We start from the raw sequence: 18,926 nt of genomic DNA on the forward strand, positions 1-18,926 counted from the left end.
GGTTAGCACTTCCGGTGCTAGACGCGGTCTTATTTCGTCTGCTCGTTGAGGTCTCGGGTTTGTCTTTGTTGCGGAAGACTACGGCTGGTGTGGGGTAAGGCCATTATTTTGTCTTTTGACTTAACGAACAGACTGTGAACGTTGAGTTTGACAAATACGGAAGCGGAGGGATATGCACGGCCATTTAAAATGATAGCTGGGATCGCGAGAGTGACTGTTGTGTATGATCTTCTCCAGAGTTGGTGATGCGTTACCGTTAGTTACGTTCCTTTGGATGTTTTGCTCACAACACAATATTATTGGTGTGAGTTTGCGTTGATTTGACATACGTGAAGAGAGTAGCCACACATTGTAAGTGTACTGTTATTCAAGAATATTGCTCAAATAAAAAATAGTTCCTCAAATAATTACTTGCGTAAGAATAACCAAGAACCAAATGAAAAATGTACTAACTGGTAGTAAATAACTTTTTTTAAGCAAAACGTAAAATGGGGGCATGTGGGAATGTGGAAATTAACATATTGCCAAACAGTGTCACTTAAGTGGAAATTAACATATTGCCAAACAGTGTCACTTAAATGGAAAGTAACACATGTAAACGTTACAAAATAACATTAAAGACTAATTCTGCAACAGCATAATGTCAAAAATTATTTTATTTATTGGACGGCATAGTGGCAGACTGCTTAGCACTGCATTCCAGCTCCGGCCTTCCTGTGTGGAGTTTGCATGTTCTCCCTGTGCCTGCATGGGTTTTCTCTGGGTATGCCGGTTTCTTCCCACAACCCCAAAAACATGCATGGTAGGTGAATTGGGTACTCCGAATTGCCCTTAGGTGTAGTTGTGAGTCATCGTTCGTCTCTGTGTTCCCTTCGATTGGCAGGCATAGCAGTTCAGGGTGTCCCTAGTCTACTATCTGAAAACTACTGGGATAGGAACCAGCACGCCACCGACTTTAGTAAGGATAAGTGGCTATAGAAAAGGGATGGATGGATATTTTTTGTTTACACTAGTGAAACAACACATTAGGTACTTGAAAGTAGACGTAAACATTTTTCTTCACAACATTATATCTGCCGCCATTATTCTAAACACTGCAGATGAATACTGCATTTGTAAAATATGAATTAGGCAGCATGTCATGTCATTGTTTACAGCAATAAAACATCTAGTACAGTACAGTACATATTGTAAGGCATACTAATGTAAATGAACATGTCTAACACTAAATAGGTCAATTTAAAATTAATCTTAAATTCTTCCAATTAAAATGAAAACATATATCACAATAATAAATAAGAGTTATGTTGTATGTGAGGTCTGTGTTCATCATAAAATGTCTGCAGACATAAATTAATCATTTTTCACTACATATCATACATACACATCTTATTTGCCTTATTTGTTTGTCAGAACCATGGAGTTTCCTCAGCACTCCCAGCAGCTCCTGTCGGCTCTGCGCTCCCAGCAGCAGCGTGGATTCCTGTGTGACTGCACCGTCCTGGTGGGATCATCCCGTTTCCTGGCTCATCGAGCCGTTCTGGCTTCCTGCTCGCCTTTCTTCCACATGTTTTACTCGGATTCACTCAGCAGCACTGGCGCAAATGCTTCCAGCAGCTCTGTCACACTTGACAGCGACATTGTCACGGCAGCCGCCTTCAGCCTGCTCCTTGACTTTGTTTACGAAGGGGTGCTGCAGCTGGAGAGGTCCCCTCCGGTGGAGGATGTATTGGCAGCAGCGAGCTTCCTTCACATGAATGAGGTGGTGAGAGTGTGCAAAAGGAGACTGCAGAGACGAGGGCCTATGGCTGAGGCGGATAGCACTCGCTCAGAAGAGAGCGCTGTGGCCAGGAAGGGAACAGAGGCAGGCAATCAGGATAGGGGAGATGTTGGCCTTGAGTCTGCAGTAACCATGGCAAGAGATCACTTGAATCCCAGCACCATGACAACCCACTCCTCAGTTTCCTCAATGCCGGGACAGAGTACATTGGAGTCTGTCAAATCGGAGTACAGGGTTAACAGGGGTTCATCAGAGGCACGAGTTCAAACTCCCATGAGTCCTGATCTCGCTGACACTACACAGCCTGGCATGGATATCCCTCATCTTCTACCTCACAGAGAACTGGCGCAGGGACCCGCTGTGGGACAGTCTACGCGGGAATCTGGAGGTTCCAACAGATTGAGGGCTGGCAGTCAAGGTGATAGCTCAGTTCTCTGCAGCCCATGCAGCACCACTGAGACATACAGGTACAAGTTGCCATTGCTTGGTATTGCCTGAAATAACAACTTGCGCAATAATAGAGAATGTGACCAACAAGAGGCATCGCCTAACCCTATTGCCAAAGATAAAATTGTTGACAAATAGTGCTGTTCACAAATGGATTATAATTGTTTTTTTTCTGAGTACTCCCACATGTTGGTCTGCAAGTGCCCTGCAACTAAAATTAAGTTTGATAAAATCGAGGACATGTTGATTAATCTATGAATCAAAACTTTTGACTTCTATATCTATATTATAAAAAACGTACAGTACATTCTTTCAAATTTACAAGAGTAGAACATGCACAAAACTATTTATTATTCAGTTGCTAGTTTGGTTTGGAACATGTCAGAAAATAGGCAAATGTTATGATAGTTGCATTGCAAAGTAAAACATTATATTTTATTTTTAAAAGGTGAAATTCTGAGGATTGACCATTTTAATTGTCAAACCCTAAGCTTATTAATTGATTTTCAAAAAAATGTTCTGATTAATTTGATATGTGATTACTTGTATAATCATTACACTTCTAAATGAGATCTATTGCCAGTATAATTTACTTTAGACGCACCGACCCTGCCCCCCAAAAATCGAACATCTTCATACAAATATCAGAAGAAATGCAGCCAAGAGAATTGGTTCAAAATGAAAAGTATAGACTATTGGAAAGAAAAGGATACAATTTTGTGGAATGAATTATTTAAGTTGTATATATAGGACACTGTTGCTTTGGATAACCTAAAGAGGCCACAACTAGCAGTAAACTTTTTTCATAAATGTATTTTGTAAAATCAGATTCTCTTGAAAAAGACGTCATGGCCTTTATTTAACCAAATATGAAATAATAAACATTTTCCGTCTATTTCTCCACCACAGCAGCAGTCTGCAGCCTTCCTCATCTTTCCTGGTCTCAGACATCCAGCATGGCTATGCGCCAGTGGTTGCACCTCCCCAGTCAGATTCCAATAATTCGCTAAATGAGAAAGAAGCTCGAACAGAACCTTTGGTGTGTGATGGCAGAAGTATTGCAGGGGGACAACGCATGAATATGCTGGCAAATGCACAAAACGAGCCATCACGTTCACATGCCCAAATCCAACTACACAGCGGCGTCTCACTCCAACACGGAGGCCAGAACTCCCACGTCTCAGTGCCTCGGGCTCCTCAAAACATTACTGCGCTTGAAAGGGGGACAAGTGGAAGGGAGCATTCCTCGATAGGGTTAGGGACTGAGGACAATGATGGTGACAATGCAAAAATCAAAGTGGAGGCCATCGTTATTTCTGATGAAGAGCAGGAGGACAAAGAAGAATGCAAAGGAGGTGAGGCAGTGATGGACGATGACTTTGAAGATGACATCCAAGATGAGGAGCTGAACACGCTCTCCTCCCGCCAAATGACGTCCGATTACACATTCCATCTCTCGCCTTCTTCGTCCTCTTCACTGGCCGCCTCGTTACTACCTCCGCCGTCCATGTCGCAACACTCGGACCCCGGCATCTTCTTAACAGACTTTCAGGACACCGTGGGGGGTGTTGTGGAAGATGTCCCGACATGCTGCGTCTGTGGCAAAACCTTCTCATGTACATACACGCTAAGACGTCACGCTATTGTGCACACCAGGGAGCGCCCCTACGAATGTCGCTACTGCTACCGCAGTTACACCCAGTCCGGAGATCTCTACAGACACATTCGCAAGGCGCACGATCAAACGGTGCCACCCAAACGAAACAAGACTGATGTTGAGCACACATTACTGCCACAACCGCCCTCGCTAAGCTAACAAACCCCCGTTTGCCCATTTGTATCGATGCCGCCAATACTATTGAATCTAAATTGAAGCAAAAGGATTGAGATTGTTCGTTTTTAAACTATTACCCCCAAAAATGATTTTAAGGATTGTTAAACTCAGGAAATATCAGAATTTTCTCAAATTCATACTTTGGCATATGATAAACATTAATATTACAAATTTTTAGCCATTAGTATAGTGTAGTGGCCTTCTATTGGATCTTTTATGTCTACACTTGGGTTCCTAACAATTTCTAGTGCCTCTAAATACAGGTACTAATGAACCTCGTATTTTAGTTTTCCTAATTTCTTCTTAAAATTGTGAATTAAAAAAATTATTGGAACTCATTGCACATCTTTATAAACCTCAGCAGTGTATTAAGTGGGTACAGCTAAAGTGTCAGAACAATTCCTCACTGGCTGTGTTTGTCCCATGTTTTTTCCCTAATCCACCCCAATCTAATTTATTAAAATGCACATATTCTGTACATGTTTGTATTATTGTGTTTATAACAAAAAAAATGTTGCAATGAAATATGGCCTGTTTTAGATATTGAACGGTAATAAATTACCATGCTACATGAATCAAGTATGACATTCTCCCATTGTTAATTCGATTACTTTGAAAGATGTTTTGTTTTTCAAAACAGTAAATGTTATACTTGTGGTTTTAGATCATTTATTTAATTGTGCTGTTGACTTTTTACTGTATTGGAATGTAGAGTGCCCTTAATTTTTTCAATCCTAGTTCTTATGAAGAAACTACTCTGATGACCCGATTTCACCAAAAATGATCATCATTGTGGATTTGTAATACCAAGCTCATGTATTGTGCTGCAGTTATTTCATGTGTGGCTAGTTTGTTGGCATGTGAGTGCAGGACTCCAGCGAAGCAGCCACATACAGTATGCCAAATGCAAAATGTCAACATAGAAAGAAAGGACACAAAAATATTTTTGATGTGACAAATGGATACCAATTGCCTAAGGTTTGTCAGTCTTGTTGAGCCTCTGAAATTTTTGAAATGAATACAATATAAATATACATATCTGCATGTGTTTGTGTGATCCTTAAATTTATTTGTTTTCTAGTATCTTAAAAAAATACTTTTTGTTGTGTAACAAACATTAACTCACTTTTTGTGAATTATGGCCAGTGGCCAGCAAATGTATTCCACAAGTGCAAACAGGCATGTATTGCTAAACCTTCTCTTGGATTTTCTTTAGTCCTCCACTGTTCCATGAATCTGAAAAAGAGACAAAACTTGAACATCAAACGTTATGGAAAACTTAAAGCATTTCTAACGACATTATAAAACGCAGTGGAATTCATCTATACATTTCCTATTTATTAAGTGTAATTATTACATAACGTCGGTGAACTGGACTCTTAGTGAAAGCACATATTCATAACAGATAGCTTTTAAAAATTCCCTGTAATTTAAGTTATATCTTTACCGCTTCAGCAAGCTTAGGCCAGTCCATTGCCATCACCACTGCATCGTCCGAGTTTGGAGGAGTCTCTAGGTTCCAGTAGGTCAGCTTGTCAAACACGCAAGACACTTTCAGGGTCCTGTCCTAAACATGCAAAAACAGGAATGAAAGAGGCACTGTTACAATCCACCAATTTCCATGATTTGTACATGAAGAGAGATCTGGCATATCTACCTCCTGATCAGAACCGATTTTGTTAATCTCCTTGAGTACTAGGCCAGTGTAGCCTTGTGGACAGGTGAGTTCCTGTCCTTTGAGGCCTCGACCCCGGAATGAAACCGTCTTCTCTAATAGGAAACATGCATGCAAGTACACGTGATATGCAAAATAAAATTACATAATTAAAGACATGTCTTATATTCGCTGTACCATGTTTACGATCCTTAATGGCAGCAGTGAAGTACTGTGAAATCTGTGCAGGTCCATTGTGTTCAATCTCGCAAGGGATGAGGTGCAGCGGTTCTCGAAGTACCTGATCCGTAGTTGATGTATCAACACGGGTCACACTACTGTAACAGGTCATCCTGGAACCAGGTAATAAATACTACAATTCTCAAAAAGTTACGGATGTTCGGCTTGAAATGTCTTGGTGAAAGCCAAGGCAATATTGTCCTTCAATTCGTTGATAAATAGCTTTCGTTTTAATTTAATTTCAATATTACTGTATATACAAGTGTTATGATTAAGCACGATTTCTACAACAGTGTAACACGTAATATTTACCACATTCCTCGACAATATTTTGCGAATTTACCGTTGACGTTAAAATAATTACGTTCATGCGATAAATGGACCAGGTTTATCTTATACAATTATGTAATTTTAGGAATTTATTGTTTAATTTTACTTAACTACCTTTCCTTTAGCGTGTTAGTTTCCAATTTTGAAACAAAAGCGGGGGATTTCCGGGTAGTTTTGAGCTCCGCCTATGATTGGAGGAGGAATTCTTCTTCTACGCTAAAAGATGGCTAGGCGGCTTGATTCTGTGGAGTGTTACAATGTCTCCCTCTCATGATAAAAGATCAAATTCGTTATACACTGGACTATGTTATGTCCTTGTATGAAACACATTTTGTTAAAGCTTATATTTTGCCGAATCTGAGTTTAATTGTGTACATACAATATGAACAAAAAGTGTGTGTGTGTGTGTGTGTGTGGGGGGGGGGGGGGGGGGGGGGGGTGACTATTTGGCCAATATGCTGGTGATTAGTTGTTGGAAAACCTGCCTAGTAACGAAAATGATGAAATTGCAAACACCCTGGCAACGCGATTTACCAATTACAATCAACGCCAATACACAAAAGACCAATCACAGCCTCTGCGGACGAGACGTTGACCAATTCGGTCCTTCTGGTTTAATCTAAATCCGAGCGCTGCTGGTGTCGCTACGTAAAGGTGAAGGTTAACTCGGTAAGCATACATTTTAGATGTATGTAGCGATATATAATTTCTGATTCTTATTAACTTTTAGAACGTTGGCTAAGTTAAAGTTTTGAGTGTCGTTGGGGTTGTAGCTCGTGAGCTTTGTCAGGCCTAAGTGCCCAAAGTATGGTTGCATAGTTACTTCTAAGTGACTTCTGTAAACCTAGTTGTATGGTTTTTAAATTATAACGAAATGTGTTATGTATTGATAAAATTCTCACACTGTATTTTTTTTAAACTTTAAATTTCTGAAGTAGTTTAAATTCAAGGACTTTCACCAAATGCCAGTACAGTACATTAGTCAAGCTCATTTCTGTTTTTTCTCTTTTTCATTTGTGTTAGCATTGATCTAAAAAAGTGTCCAAGATTACCCAGGTAGAATATCCAAAGTTTGCATTTGACAAACATGTCAAGTGATGACTCTCTTAGGTAAGCTTTACAATAAAGGTACAATTCCAAAATATGTTATCCTCTTGTGTAACCTTGCATACATTTACTTACATGAATCCATATTCACATTTTGTTTTCTTCCATTTCTCTAGTTTAGATGATTTGTCTGATTCAGATGAAGACTTTGTGCTCCCAGTGAAAACCAAGCGAAAAAAACAGGCAGAGCCAAGCTCCCTGGTAAGTTCTTCTAAGCAAGTATCAAGGCTCGGATGCAAGTCATAAGTATAAATGTGTAGTGTCAGACTTCAACATGCCAAACTTAATGTTAATTTAACAGACCTCTTCAAATCACATTCTGTTTGTCTATTACCCCAAGCCACTCAAGAAGCCAAGGCGTAGAGATGATTTGGGAACATCAACTAGCCTGCCTAGTAGCCCCATTGTCTCTACACCAGAAGCCTCCCAAGAGGAACAGTCTTCCCAATGCACACCCAGACAGGCCTCACCCAACCTTGGGAAACGGACAGTCAACAGGGGTAACCAGGCAATCAGTGCAAAAGATATCTACAATGCTGTCAGCTCTGGAAAGGGTGACCTGGTGGTGAGTAAATTCTCCCTTTTTACTATTGTTGGTATGTGCTTCCATGCTATGAGATTGGGGATGTTTTTGCTTTAAACATGGAAGAAATTTACCCATTCCAAAACAAACTGGAATGTTAGTGATTACACCAACTTCACCAGGATGGTCCACCACTACAAACATGCCCATAACAACAAAGTAAAAATAGTTTAATATGTTCACTGACCACATTTGTAACACATCTTAAATAATTTTCCCCAGTAATGTGAATAGAAATATTGCTAATCTGTTCCAGCCACCTTAAAAAGACCAACAAAAAAATCTTAGCGTGTATTTTAAGATTAAAACAAGCACTCTGAAATTGTGTATATTAAAAATACAGTAATAATCGTTATATTGAATATAGAAGAAATTAACGTTTTGTTAGTCTTCATTTGATTAGGTGACCTGTAGAGTGAAAAAATCTTGTAAAACTGGCATGCCAAATCGAAATCAGAACCCCACAGCTTGTGTTCATTTGTTCAAGCAACTTGCCTATTTCTTGTCAATTTCTAGCCTGTGGTTGACGAGTTGTTGGACTACTACAAACAGAAACATGAGCAGGGCCTCCTGGTGTTGATCAACTTCATCATTCAGTGCTGTGGATGCAACGGTCAGTCATCAAGGGGCAGGCCAGATGATGCAAATTGAGGCACCATGGGGCAATTGAGCCAAGGATTGATCCTCTGACATGGCAAGATAACGTTAACCTGCCAGTGGATCAGTGCCTTATATTTTCACCAATGGCAAAGAATGTCTGTATTGTGCATTAGAAATTAAATAAAACTTAAAACGTTCAAAGGTTATTTCACACAGACAGCTTACATACTGTATGTGCTCTAACTAAAGCTAAAACAGGCAAAAAAATTGCACCAAGAACAAAGTTAAGTATGTATCTTATTCTGTTTGCCTAGGAGTGGTTAGCAGAGAGATGTTTGATTCCATGCAAAATGCCGACATCATCGCCATGCTAACTGAACAGGTTGATGCGGTAAGGGCATACGAAACACTTTAGGAAAGTTTGTGGTGATTCTTCAGGTGGGTGTTGATTATTTAAATAAAAGAAAGCATAATGGCATGGATTTCTTTGCAATTCTTCCAGAGTTCAGCGAGATACCCTTTGTCTGGAACTGGCTTGTTGATGAAGAAAATCAGAGAGGGCCTTTTCGAGTTTGTCCACATCCTAGTGCGCGCCTGTCAAAATAGTATCATTTATGATGATTACCTCTTCCCCAACTTGCTGTCTTTCCTCACGGGCCTGTCTGACTCCCAAGTCAGAGCTTTCAGACACACCAGCACCCTGATCGGTGAGCACATCGCACAGAGCTACCAGAATGACTGAGGCATCCACACTAGAACACAAAAATATGGCTTTTATCAAAGTTTTATGCAATAATTCAGTACCATACAGGTCAAAAATTTGGAAATGCCTTCACATTCAAATATTTTCAAACAATTCAAGCTATTACCTCTTGAAAATATGTAGATGTAAACTTAAATTCATTCCAAACCCTAAATCGTCATGCACATAAACATTAATGAAAAAAAAAAAGATTTATAGGGGCAAATGCATTAAAGATATACATTATACATACATTTTTGGTTAGCCAAATAGATCCATCAAAATGCCTGAATAATGCCAATTATTAAGTATAAAGCAAAATAGCTTGAAATGTGTAAAGTATGGAAACATGAATTAAAGGTGTTTCCAAACTTTTGACTTGTACTGTATATGCATAATATTGATGCCCAGATGAGTTCCCAATCAACAACCAATTCCACTTGATCTTATTATTATCGATGTAGATTATGTTAACTAAATATGGGCCTTTGTTTCATGTTAGCCCTGAAGCTTATGTCAGGAATGGTGGAGGTGTTTGTGGCACTGTCCAAGCAGCTGCAAAACATGCAGCGGTGGTACACCTTGGAGGAGGGCAAGGACGTTGGAGAACAAGACTCTCAACGCCTGGAAGTGCTCAAGGCTTCCGTTAGTCAGGTCACTGAGATAACGCACATGATGTTCACAATAAGGGTCTAATTTACTAATGATTTGTCAAGCAAAAGCTTGATACCTCAAGCAAAAGAACAGATTTGGAAGGTCTTAGTAAATCAAGCCAAGAACGGTGCTTAAGCGCGACTCATGTTGAACACATTGATATTATATTCATCCTGTTAACTTAATGGTCTGATTCCACTGTAGCTGCTGGAAAACAAGGAGGATTTGTTGTCCATGATGAACGCCACCTTTCGAAGCATTTTTGTCCACCGCTATCGTGATGAACTGGTGCAGATCAGGGAAGCTTGCATGAAGGAGCTGGGTGTGTGGGTCAAAATGGAACCTGAACATTTCCTCAATGATGGCTGTCTTAAATACCTGGGCTGGATGTTGAATGACAAGGTATAGCACTCAGCTATTTAGTCACTTTTTCTTTATTTTTTTTCTTTATAACTAGTGATGGACAAATGGAGCTTCGTGAAGCTCATGTTTTTTTGTATCCTCGCAATGCCGCACCTGGTTCAAAGAGGCAGGGCCAATTTAATACATTTACATTGCCATTTTCAAATCAAGCACACAATCTAGAAGAGTAAAAAAAAAATAATAATAACAGAGGTGCTTCATAAACGATTCACTTTCATCAATTGCTAAAACCTAAGGTTTTATCACATCCATCAGTTTCATATGGACACAAAGTAACAAAATGTTTACACACAATTAAGGTGCCAGAACGAACTTAGAAAAGTTTAAAGCTAAACGTTTTCTTTGCAATATGTTCTATCTGATCCCATTTGTCAGTTAACAGTGTTTTGGTCACAAATGAAATTGTGCAAAAATAAATGAATTCATCAAAGTTCTTCAATCTCAGGGGATAGCAATTTGTCCCTCCTTTGTGCCTCCTGTCTCACATTGCAATCGTCACATGACCAAACTTAGCAATCAGGTACGCTATGACATGTGCAATGTGAGTCGATAGTAGAGGGTGGTGCAAGACAAAATTGACGTACCCTTATGATCGTGAAAATTGATGGATTGGTATCCTTAATTATTACAGAATTGCACAATTTCAGAATGAATTAAAATAACCATATTAGGTCTCGTGCTCTTTTTAACTAGCGTCATCCTGACGATAGGTTTCAGCACTTCTTCATGCAAACCCTAATAACTATACGCATGTCTTGTTGTTCCACAGCAAAGTGTGGTGCGTCTCCAGTGTGTGCGAAGCCTGCAGGCTCTCTATCAGGAGGAATTTATTGGCCGCCTGGAGCTTTTCACCAGCAGATTTCAAGTGAGATGTCTCTTTGAATTATTGAGCGTTACTGTATTTACTCCTGTTATTTATACTCTGTGTATTTTGTAAAATCATATGTTAGATTTTTTTTTGCTGTCTGATTCAAGTCAGGCATTAATTCAAGCTAACTGTTGCGCGATATTGTGTAAGTATTTTAGCCAACTAATGGCACTTTCCTGGAAGAGTGATAACTAAGTTGTTCGTGCCATTTCAAACGTTGACATGATGTCTCCACCTGGGTGAAATTTCAGCTTTCTTTCAATTCTTTCCCTGTGATGTGAAATGCTTTTGATTTAAAGATCAAAGGATTGGCCAGAATGCTCCACAATGGTTAAGGCTGCAATTAAGTTTTTAATTACCTCAAAACTGTTTAGAAGAGGCTGCTAAACATGGTGATGGACAAGGAGTCTGATGTTGCTGTGGAGGTGATTAAACTGTTGCTGCAGATCCAACAGTAAGTGGCATTATTCTTTGTCATATATGCACAGTGAGGGAATGTAATTACACTTTCCTTATGATAAAAAAATAAATAAATAAAGTCCAATGCTGAATTAGATAGAATGCTGTATGGCTGACAGGAGTCCAATTCCAATGAATATGGTTTGTGTGCATGTGCAGGGTCATGGATGCAGGCCTGCAGGAGGAGGACTGTGCTCTTATCTACCCCCTAGTTTATGTTGAAAATCGCAATTTGGCATCAGCAGCTGGCTTGTTCCTCTATGCAAAGTATTTATTCCATCATTGACTTTTTTCACTTTGCTGTGCAGTTGTCACAATTAGATTTGTTTTTGAAATCCTATAACCACTAAAATATCTGTCATGTTTTATTTTGTCCCCAAAAGTGGCTAGTATTGTATTGTTTGTCTTAGGCTGAAAAGTGGGATTGACAGTGAGACCAATACAGGCATGAATTCTGACTTCTTCAAATTTCTGATCTCCTTTTACATCCAGAGTGAGGTAGTTTCCTTTGATCTTAGAATTGTTTTGTTTCTACCTACTTCTGTAATTTAACAAGATTTGAGGAATCTACTTGATTTACTTGATAGTCTTCTGTTTTGCGCTTATGGACAGTTCCGTGAGCATGGAGTTTACCTAGTGGATAGCTTGTGGGATTCTGCAAATTCTGAGTTAAAAGACTGGGAGTGTATGACAGCTCTTTTGCTGCAGGAAGCTGGTGAGGATTAAAAAAAAAAAAAGACTCGCACACAAACACATCATATTTGTCTATTTTGTTTTGTGAGCATCCAAATTGTTGTCCCTTGTGTGGTCAGGTTTGAAGAATGAGGAGGAGGATACACTCATCGAATTTATGATATGTGCCATTCGGCGAGCAGCGGAAGCAATTCCACCCGTCGGGAGAATCCCAATCAAGAAGGTGGGGGAAACAATTTTCTGGAGTTGATGAATGAGGCAAGTCTTTGGAAGTTGTATGTCATACTATGTACACTATGTATAAGACTACACAAAACATTTAAAGGGACTTTTAATGAATTTAGCCATTTTCAACAGTAAAAGGTTTTCTACACTTGATTTGATGGTTGTTGTTTTTTTCATTCACAATTATACCTTTAAAAACACATTATGCCAGTTGCTGTCAGTTAAAAATGACATCACATGTACTCAGATTCAGTTAACAACCAATCAAGGCTTAGCTTGTAAACATCTTATGACCAAACCCAGAAAACAGGTCCGCTGTGATTGGTTGTTACCTAATCCTTCAATACATATTCAGGCAACAGCAGTTTACCCTAACCCTAACCCAGCAAAATTCAGTTTGAATAAAAACAATCACTGTCTGAGGAAAAGAAACCTTAAACATTAGATTTATCCCAAGAGTGTTATCTAACTAGATCTATGTTTACACAAAGGGCCTGACTGCTAAGGAAAAGAAGACCCAGGAACAGGACAAACATCGTATCTCAGTACATTTCATCCCTTTATTGACTGTGCTGCTGGCCAAGGTAAAAGTTGTGGGGTTTTTTTGGGTTTTTTTTAGTCGACTCCAGCTCTAATGTAAAGTGTTATGTTGCACATTTTCTAAAGTCAGTTGTTGAAGCTTGAACATTTACATGTGTATTTGCTCCCCATGTACTCAGTACTCAGCAGATATAAAGAAGGTAAAACACCTCCTGCAGGTGCCACTCCATTTCAACCTGGACATGTACAGCAACACACAGCGCATGAAGAAGGTAACGTGTTTTCGTGCTAGCAGCAAATGAAAGCTCATGATGTTGTAACTTCTTCCTAGACAGCTGTCTCGTAAAAAAGTGTTTATTCTTTTAGACTGCAGTGACTGCACCTGTCATCAATTTATCGTTCTTCTTGGCTTTTCCTCACGTTTATATATGTTGAACATCAACAGCATCTGGACCAGCTCCTGTCTCAAATTTGCCTGATTGTTGAGAAGCACACGGATAATGCTGTGCTGGAGGCATGCAGCAAACTGATTAACGTACTGTGCTCCAAAAGCAACTCCTCCTCCCGCTCTCACCTGGTATTTAGTCAACTGTTTGACAGCCTGACTGAGCACTTCAACACGTATTACAGTGACCTGATGCAGGTTGGACAGACTCGACTTTTTATTTCATATATTTGTTTAGGGTAATACATCATGCATAGAAAAGTACCTCTGAACCACCCACTCCTAGTCAAAGTTACATTTTCTGAATGTGTATGTACCCAGACTCCAACTGATGAGGATGTTTTCAGTGCAGCCATGGCCTTGAAGAGGATTGCGGCCTTGGTCAGGTATTCGCTTTCAACCACCTGTTGTGGGGTCGAAATGTAATTCTGCACATTTGTTTTTTGTTTTTGTTTTTCAGTGCCACAAACCTACCAAGTGAAAGCCTGTTTGACTCCTGCATGGTCCTTCTTAAAAACAGAATGGAGTCCAGACATCTTGATGAGGAAGTCTGTGATGAGTTCTTCTCGCAATTATTCAACTATGAAAACAGTAACTTTTGAAACTGTGTGTCTTTTTTGTTTTAGCTGGTGGTTGCAGCTTTGGGGTGCTCAGCCTTTCACCTGATGTGGGCCAAAGTAAAACTTCCCTCTCATTTGACCCAGGTGCTCAAGTGACATTTTTTCTTTTAATTCTTTTTTACCATTTGACTTCATGCAAACGTCCTGTCATCTGCCCCAGGAAAAAGTGAAACACCTGAAGAAAGATTTGCGCTCCTTCTGCCAAATCTGCCAAGAATGTCTGTCTGTCGGCCAAGTTGAAATCAGGGATCAGGTGTGAGCGTCAGCAACTTCAGTATTATGAATTCATCATGTATCACATTCAAATAGTTTACACTGAATGTAAATCGATGGTCTTTCCTCGCCCCACAATAGGCATTTGAGTTGCTGTGTGACCTCCTGGTGATTTACAGTGCCAATTCTGTCCGCTCTGAACCCGCCCTTCAAAACTTGTACCACGTGCCCTCACATTCCCTGCGTGCAGAAATGTCCGCTTTCCTTTTGGACTACATCTTGTCAGACGAAACAGAGATGCAAGGTAAGGTACCGTATTTCTTCGACTTAACTCGAGTTTTTCTTTTTTTCCTAATTTTCAACCCCCATATTAGGGGGGTCACCTAATTGGTCACTGAACGAGTGTCGATAGTAATACAAGAAAATGACACATCTCAAATAAACACAGACACAGCTGTCTGTAATTTAAACTTTTGTATTTGTTGGTATTTTTGGCATGTCAGAACTGTCTCCTCTTTTCAGATCTTGTCAACAACTGTCTTGTTTGCCATCCTTAGATGATCAGCAAGTGGCGATCCACCTTCTTCAAAAGAAGCGTAAGCAGTTGGCCGGCTACTGTAAGTTGGTCATTTTTGGCGTGATGGACCTCGATGCTGCCTCAGACATCTTCAAGCACTATGACAAGGTAAAGAAATGTTTGTATTGTTCAGAATCTTCTCTGTGATGATGTCATGAATTGATTCTAACTCCAAACTAACACCTCTTGATGCCTCCTTATCTCCATACCACTCAGTTGCAGTAATTGGAATGATTTGATCCATGCATTTTCTAGAACAGGTAGGAAACCAGTTCCTCGAGAGTCATATCGTGCCTTTTCATGACCTCTCCCTTCACACAATTCAACTCAGCAAGTTCTGTGGAATTTTTATAATGATTCAAGTGTATTGAAAGTGAGAAACATCATAAAACAGGCAGGATGTGGCTCTCAAGGATCCGGAGTTCCCAACACGTTCTAGAATTTTATTCTCATCATGGTTGGACTAGTTAAGTTACTGTAAGAAAATGTTATGTTTTGCTTGTGGCAAATGTCTGACACCTTGGCGGAGGTCTGAACTATCCTAACTGCTAGTTTTTGTTTGATTTGTGATAAAATTACTAGAAATTAAGTTATTTTGTTGTCCCCCTCCCTACAGAACTTCAAGAACTTTGGTGACATCATCCAAGAAACCATAGCACAAACTAAACTCATTAATCCTGTAATGGTCGCCCAGACTCTCTGCCTGAGTCTGCAGCAGGTTTGTCGTGCATGTATGCTTATTTAGCCGTTTTTCCTCAGGAGGCTCCTTAATATGCTCAAGGTACCGAGACCTTGTAAGAGAAAAAAAAATGAATCATTGCTTTGTAGCACATTTCATACACAACGTATTTCAATAAGCTTCACTTATTGTAATTACATATCTATTATTACATATTTTACATTTAGAAACATATATTTTTCATTCAATCATGATTCAAAGTATTTGTCTACATGATTTTTAATGCTCAAGAAGTGCAGTCCGTGTTTGCATATCATAATGAAACATGAATAAGAGCGATTTAGTGATTTATGTTTACACCACGTTTGTTTGGAAGAACTTTGAGATGTTCTTGTAGTGACTGCTTAATAGATTTCTGAAGGTGTTTAGTGAGTTAATGATTCTAATTGAATTATGTAGATAAAAAACTGTCTTTTACATTTTTATATTTATTCCATAGAATTAGCATCACCTGTGAAACCAAAACATTTAAGTACAATAAATCAACGTATTCTGGATACAGAATGATTTGTTACTTGTGCATGTTCAAAAATACATGGAATGCAAAACAGTAAGTGGGCCTCAGGTGTTGAAGAATACACAGGTAACATCCTGCCTCTGCCACAGCTCTCACACTTCCTCCAAAAAGTGCTGGTCTTTTACAGGCAGTGTGAAAGGAGACTATTTTGCTGGGTCTTTAAATCACATATGACAACATTTGATCAGTGCTGTGATGATTGGCTGTAAATGTTGCTCCAGCTGTTCACAGAGATGCTGACAGAGGGGGTCACTAGGGAGGAAACTGATGATATTAGAGATTTGGCAAGGAAGCTCGTCATGACTTTTGGCAATGATCTTCAACAAGTTCGTAAACCACTGGTAGCTTTGCATGTGTGAGTAAAACACACGAACCACAAAACAGACAACAACATTGTCAGACTTGTTAATAGCCTAATGATACTATTCATCATTTTTGTGTCCCAGAGACGGCATACGTTTTGCCTTTCGGGCTTCTCAGGAAGGAGAAGAGAGGCACCCCAATGTGGCCTTCTTGGAGATCCTCAGCGAATTCAGTTTTAAGCTCGTGAAACAGGACAAGACCCTGCTGTGAGCTGTCATTCTCTCACACATTACCTCACTCACTGATTGGGTTTGTGCTTACATGTAATCAATACTTTTTTAGGAGGGGAAAAAATACAAAATAATGCAACTGTAAAGTCCAACTGTTGGATTTTTTTATTTGTGGGGCTAAATATTTAATCGATTAACTTAAATAATTTGATTACATATGCGCACAAACTTCAATTGTCCACAGCCAAAGCCCAGTCCCTCAAAATACAGACCGGATAACCAGAGCTAACAAAAATATGCAGTCGCTGCAGACCTATTATAATTCTTTGTTCCCTTGTCAGGGCAAATTTTTTGAAATCTCACTGTCCCAATGCTGCCCGCTCCTGGAAATCAGTCGACATATATCATCGCTCTTTGCAAGGAACCTCTGCCAAGTTGGTGGAGAGAAGTGAAGCTGTCGAGCCTCAACCGATCCCAGTCACCAAACGCCGTAAGACTGCTCAAGGTCAGAGAAAATAATATTGTCGCGGTTTATTTGTAATGCACATTTCACTTCAAAGCTACTGTTACAATTGCCACAAATAGTGGCTCTGTACATGTATTTACTGAACATCAGTTCGGGGAGCCACCACTGGGATGGATCCTTCGATTTGTGTAAATACATTTATGAATGAATTTGCAAGTGTGCAATGAAGGCGTGGAAAGGTGTCATTTCAAATGCTTGAAACAAAGACACACAGTTGGGTCAGGCTCTGATTGTGCCACTCACTTTCAGTGGCCAGCTCTGAGGAAGAAATTTCATCGGGCATCAGCAGTGTCTGCAGTGAGCTACCTATTCCCATTCCCATCTACACATCTACTGCCCAGAAGCAGGCCCACACTGAGGTTGAGCCCATGCAAGACGTCACCTTGGAAACCGATGCTGACAGCAGCGTAATTGAATCAGAGTCTGCGGATGAATTCTCCTCGGGGTGTGTGTGTGTGTGTGTGTGTTTTTTTTAATGTATTTATTCATTTGTCTCACGATTGTTTCTGAAACATTAACCACAAACTGGAAGTTGCACGCCAACATAGCTATTAGAAATGTCTTGTTTTGGAAATAGCCTGCCATCAAGGCCTGATTTTTACAGATGCGCAGACACTTATGGCTCCCCATCTCTGGTCTTGACTGATAGTGGAGTAAAGTTGATCAAACAGTACATCAAGCAGCAAAAATGGCTCTCTGTACTGAAATAACATCTGCTCATGTAACAATGAATCTTAGTGTTGACCCTAACGTTTCAGATCACAGATGCCAGACATGATGTCCACCAAGAGATTGAGCTGCACCACAAATCAGAGGGGACTAAACTCCCAGCTCAGTTTGTAAGATTTGGGAAAACACTCACTCAACAAATTAATTTTCTTGCCAGAATTAACACCTCTGGTGTATCCGCAGACTTTCGCTCATCGAGGACAAGGATGACTTTGCAGAGCAAGCGGAAAATAAGTCTGACCAATACCAAAGTGAATCTTCATATATCCTGGTAAAACAGATCTTGAAATCATCATACGTTGGTCACAATAGTGTGAGACAATGTGACTCAATTATGCCTTTTTTTTTTTTTAAATCCTCAACCAGCCGTCCACCGGTCCAGTAAGTGCCCTTGATGAGCTGTATGAAGAATCACAAGACCAAAGTTGAGATTTAATAAGTCCACTGTGTATGTTATATTTACAAGACAGGTGTTCCTAAATTATTTTGGCCATGAATTGCCATATAGCATTAGAGAGCAGAGTTAAATTATTTATTTATTTGAAAAGGTCCACCTTGTTGGTACCTCAGGGAAAATAATGAGGAAATGTTCAAATGAGATGTTGTATTTATATTCCTCCTGTTATGAGTTTTTTTTTGCTATATTTAACTAAAGATGTTTCGTTTTTTGTTAACTTAAGCAAAAATTATTGTGTCGTTAAAATTCATTTGAAAATGCACTTAGTTGTCACACATTGACATAGAACAGCTTGAATGCGTCTCACTTTAGGGATCCCTTATTTTGACTTTCCATTTATACATGCAAGAATTGTCTTAGGAGTGATTGAACAATTTAGTTGAAATTTTTA

At 39.6% G+C, this 18,926-nt stretch overlaps 3 protein-coding genes across 6 annotated transcripts; 2 read left to right on the forward strand and 1 right to left on the reverse strand.

Annotated features, from left to right (window-relative positions):
* Positions 1-13: 13 nt before the first annotated feature.
* On the forward strand, positions 14-5,105 carry zbtb3 (zinc finger and BTB domain containing 3). Of its 2 annotated transcripts, none has more exons than XM_088431073.1 (3): positions 14-94; positions 1,414-2,247; positions 3,137-5,105. In XM_088431073.1, exons 2-3 carry the CDS (start codon positions 1,418-1,420, stop codon positions 4,041-4,043), a joined length of 1,737 nt encoding a protein of 578 aa, XP_088287199.1. In that variant the 5' UTR covers positions 14-94; positions 1,414-1,417; the 3' UTR covers positions 4,044-5,105. The 2 variants fall into 2 exon arrangements, with proteins under 2 accessions (XP_088287199.1, XP_088287200.1); XM_088431074.1 differs by having other exon boundaries at positions 3,140-5,105.
* rnaseh2c (ribonuclease H2, subunit C) lies at positions 639-6,520 on the reverse strand. Of its 3 annotated transcripts, XR_015867574.1 has the most exons (6): positions 6,400-6,520; positions 5,914-6,068; positions 5,719-5,831; positions 5,509-5,628; positions 5,188-5,297; positions 639-2,234 (listed from the first exon to the last, which is right to left on the reverse strand). XR_015867574.1 is itself a non-coding variant. In XM_088431089.1 (5 exons), the coding sequence occupies exons 2-5, from the start codon at positions 6,065-6,067 to the stop codon at positions 5,274-5,276; spliced, it is 411 nt and encodes a 136-aa protein (XP_088287215.1). In that variant the 5' UTR covers position 6,068; positions 6,400-6,520; the 3' UTR covers positions 639-5,273. The 3 variants fall into 3 exon arrangements, 2 of the variants coding, with proteins under 2 accessions (XP_088287215.1, XP_088287216.1); XM_088431089.1 differs by having other exon boundaries at positions 639-5,297; XM_088431090.1 differs by having other exon boundaries at positions 639-5,297; positions 5,914-6,458.
* Positions 6,521-6,928: 408 nt separating this feature from the next.
* stag3 (STAG3 cohesin complex component) lies at positions 6,929-18,923 on the forward strand. Its single transcript, XM_088431463.1, has 32 exons — positions 6,929-6,954; positions 7,309-7,395; positions 7,509-7,593; positions 7,733-7,957; positions 8,492-8,588; positions 8,890-8,966; positions 9,078-9,282; positions 9,820-9,971; positions 10,176-10,373; positions 11,164-11,259; positions 11,637-11,716; positions 11,881-11,988; positions 12,132-12,219; positions 12,334-12,436; positions 12,534-12,637; positions 13,131-13,223; positions 13,359-13,451; positions 13,625-13,822; positions 13,946-14,010; positions 14,085-14,172; positions 14,251-14,328; positions 14,405-14,497; positions 14,599-14,761; positions 15,015-15,142; positions 15,651-15,752; positions 16,512-16,645; positions 16,737-16,859; positions 17,165-17,328; positions 17,599-17,794; positions 18,108-18,188; positions 18,262-18,349; positions 18,445-18,923. Exons 2-32 carry the CDS (start codon positions 7,373-7,375, stop codon positions 18,505-18,507), a joined length of 3,591 nt encoding a protein of 1,196 aa, XP_088287589.1. The 5' UTR covers positions 6,929-6,954; positions 7,309-7,372; the 3' UTR covers positions 18,508-18,923.
* The last annotated feature ends 3 nt before the right edge of the window (positions 18,924-18,926 follow it).

This window comes from Hippichthys cyanospilos, chromosome 13 (genome assembly GCF_059441005.1).
Source record: "Hippichthys cyanospilos isolate Australia breed blue-spotted pipefish chromosome 13, RoL_Hcya_1.0, whole genome shotgun sequence".
NCBI lineage: Eukaryota > Metazoa > Chordata > Actinopteri > Syngnathiformes > Syngnathidae > Hippichthys > Hippichthys cyanospilos.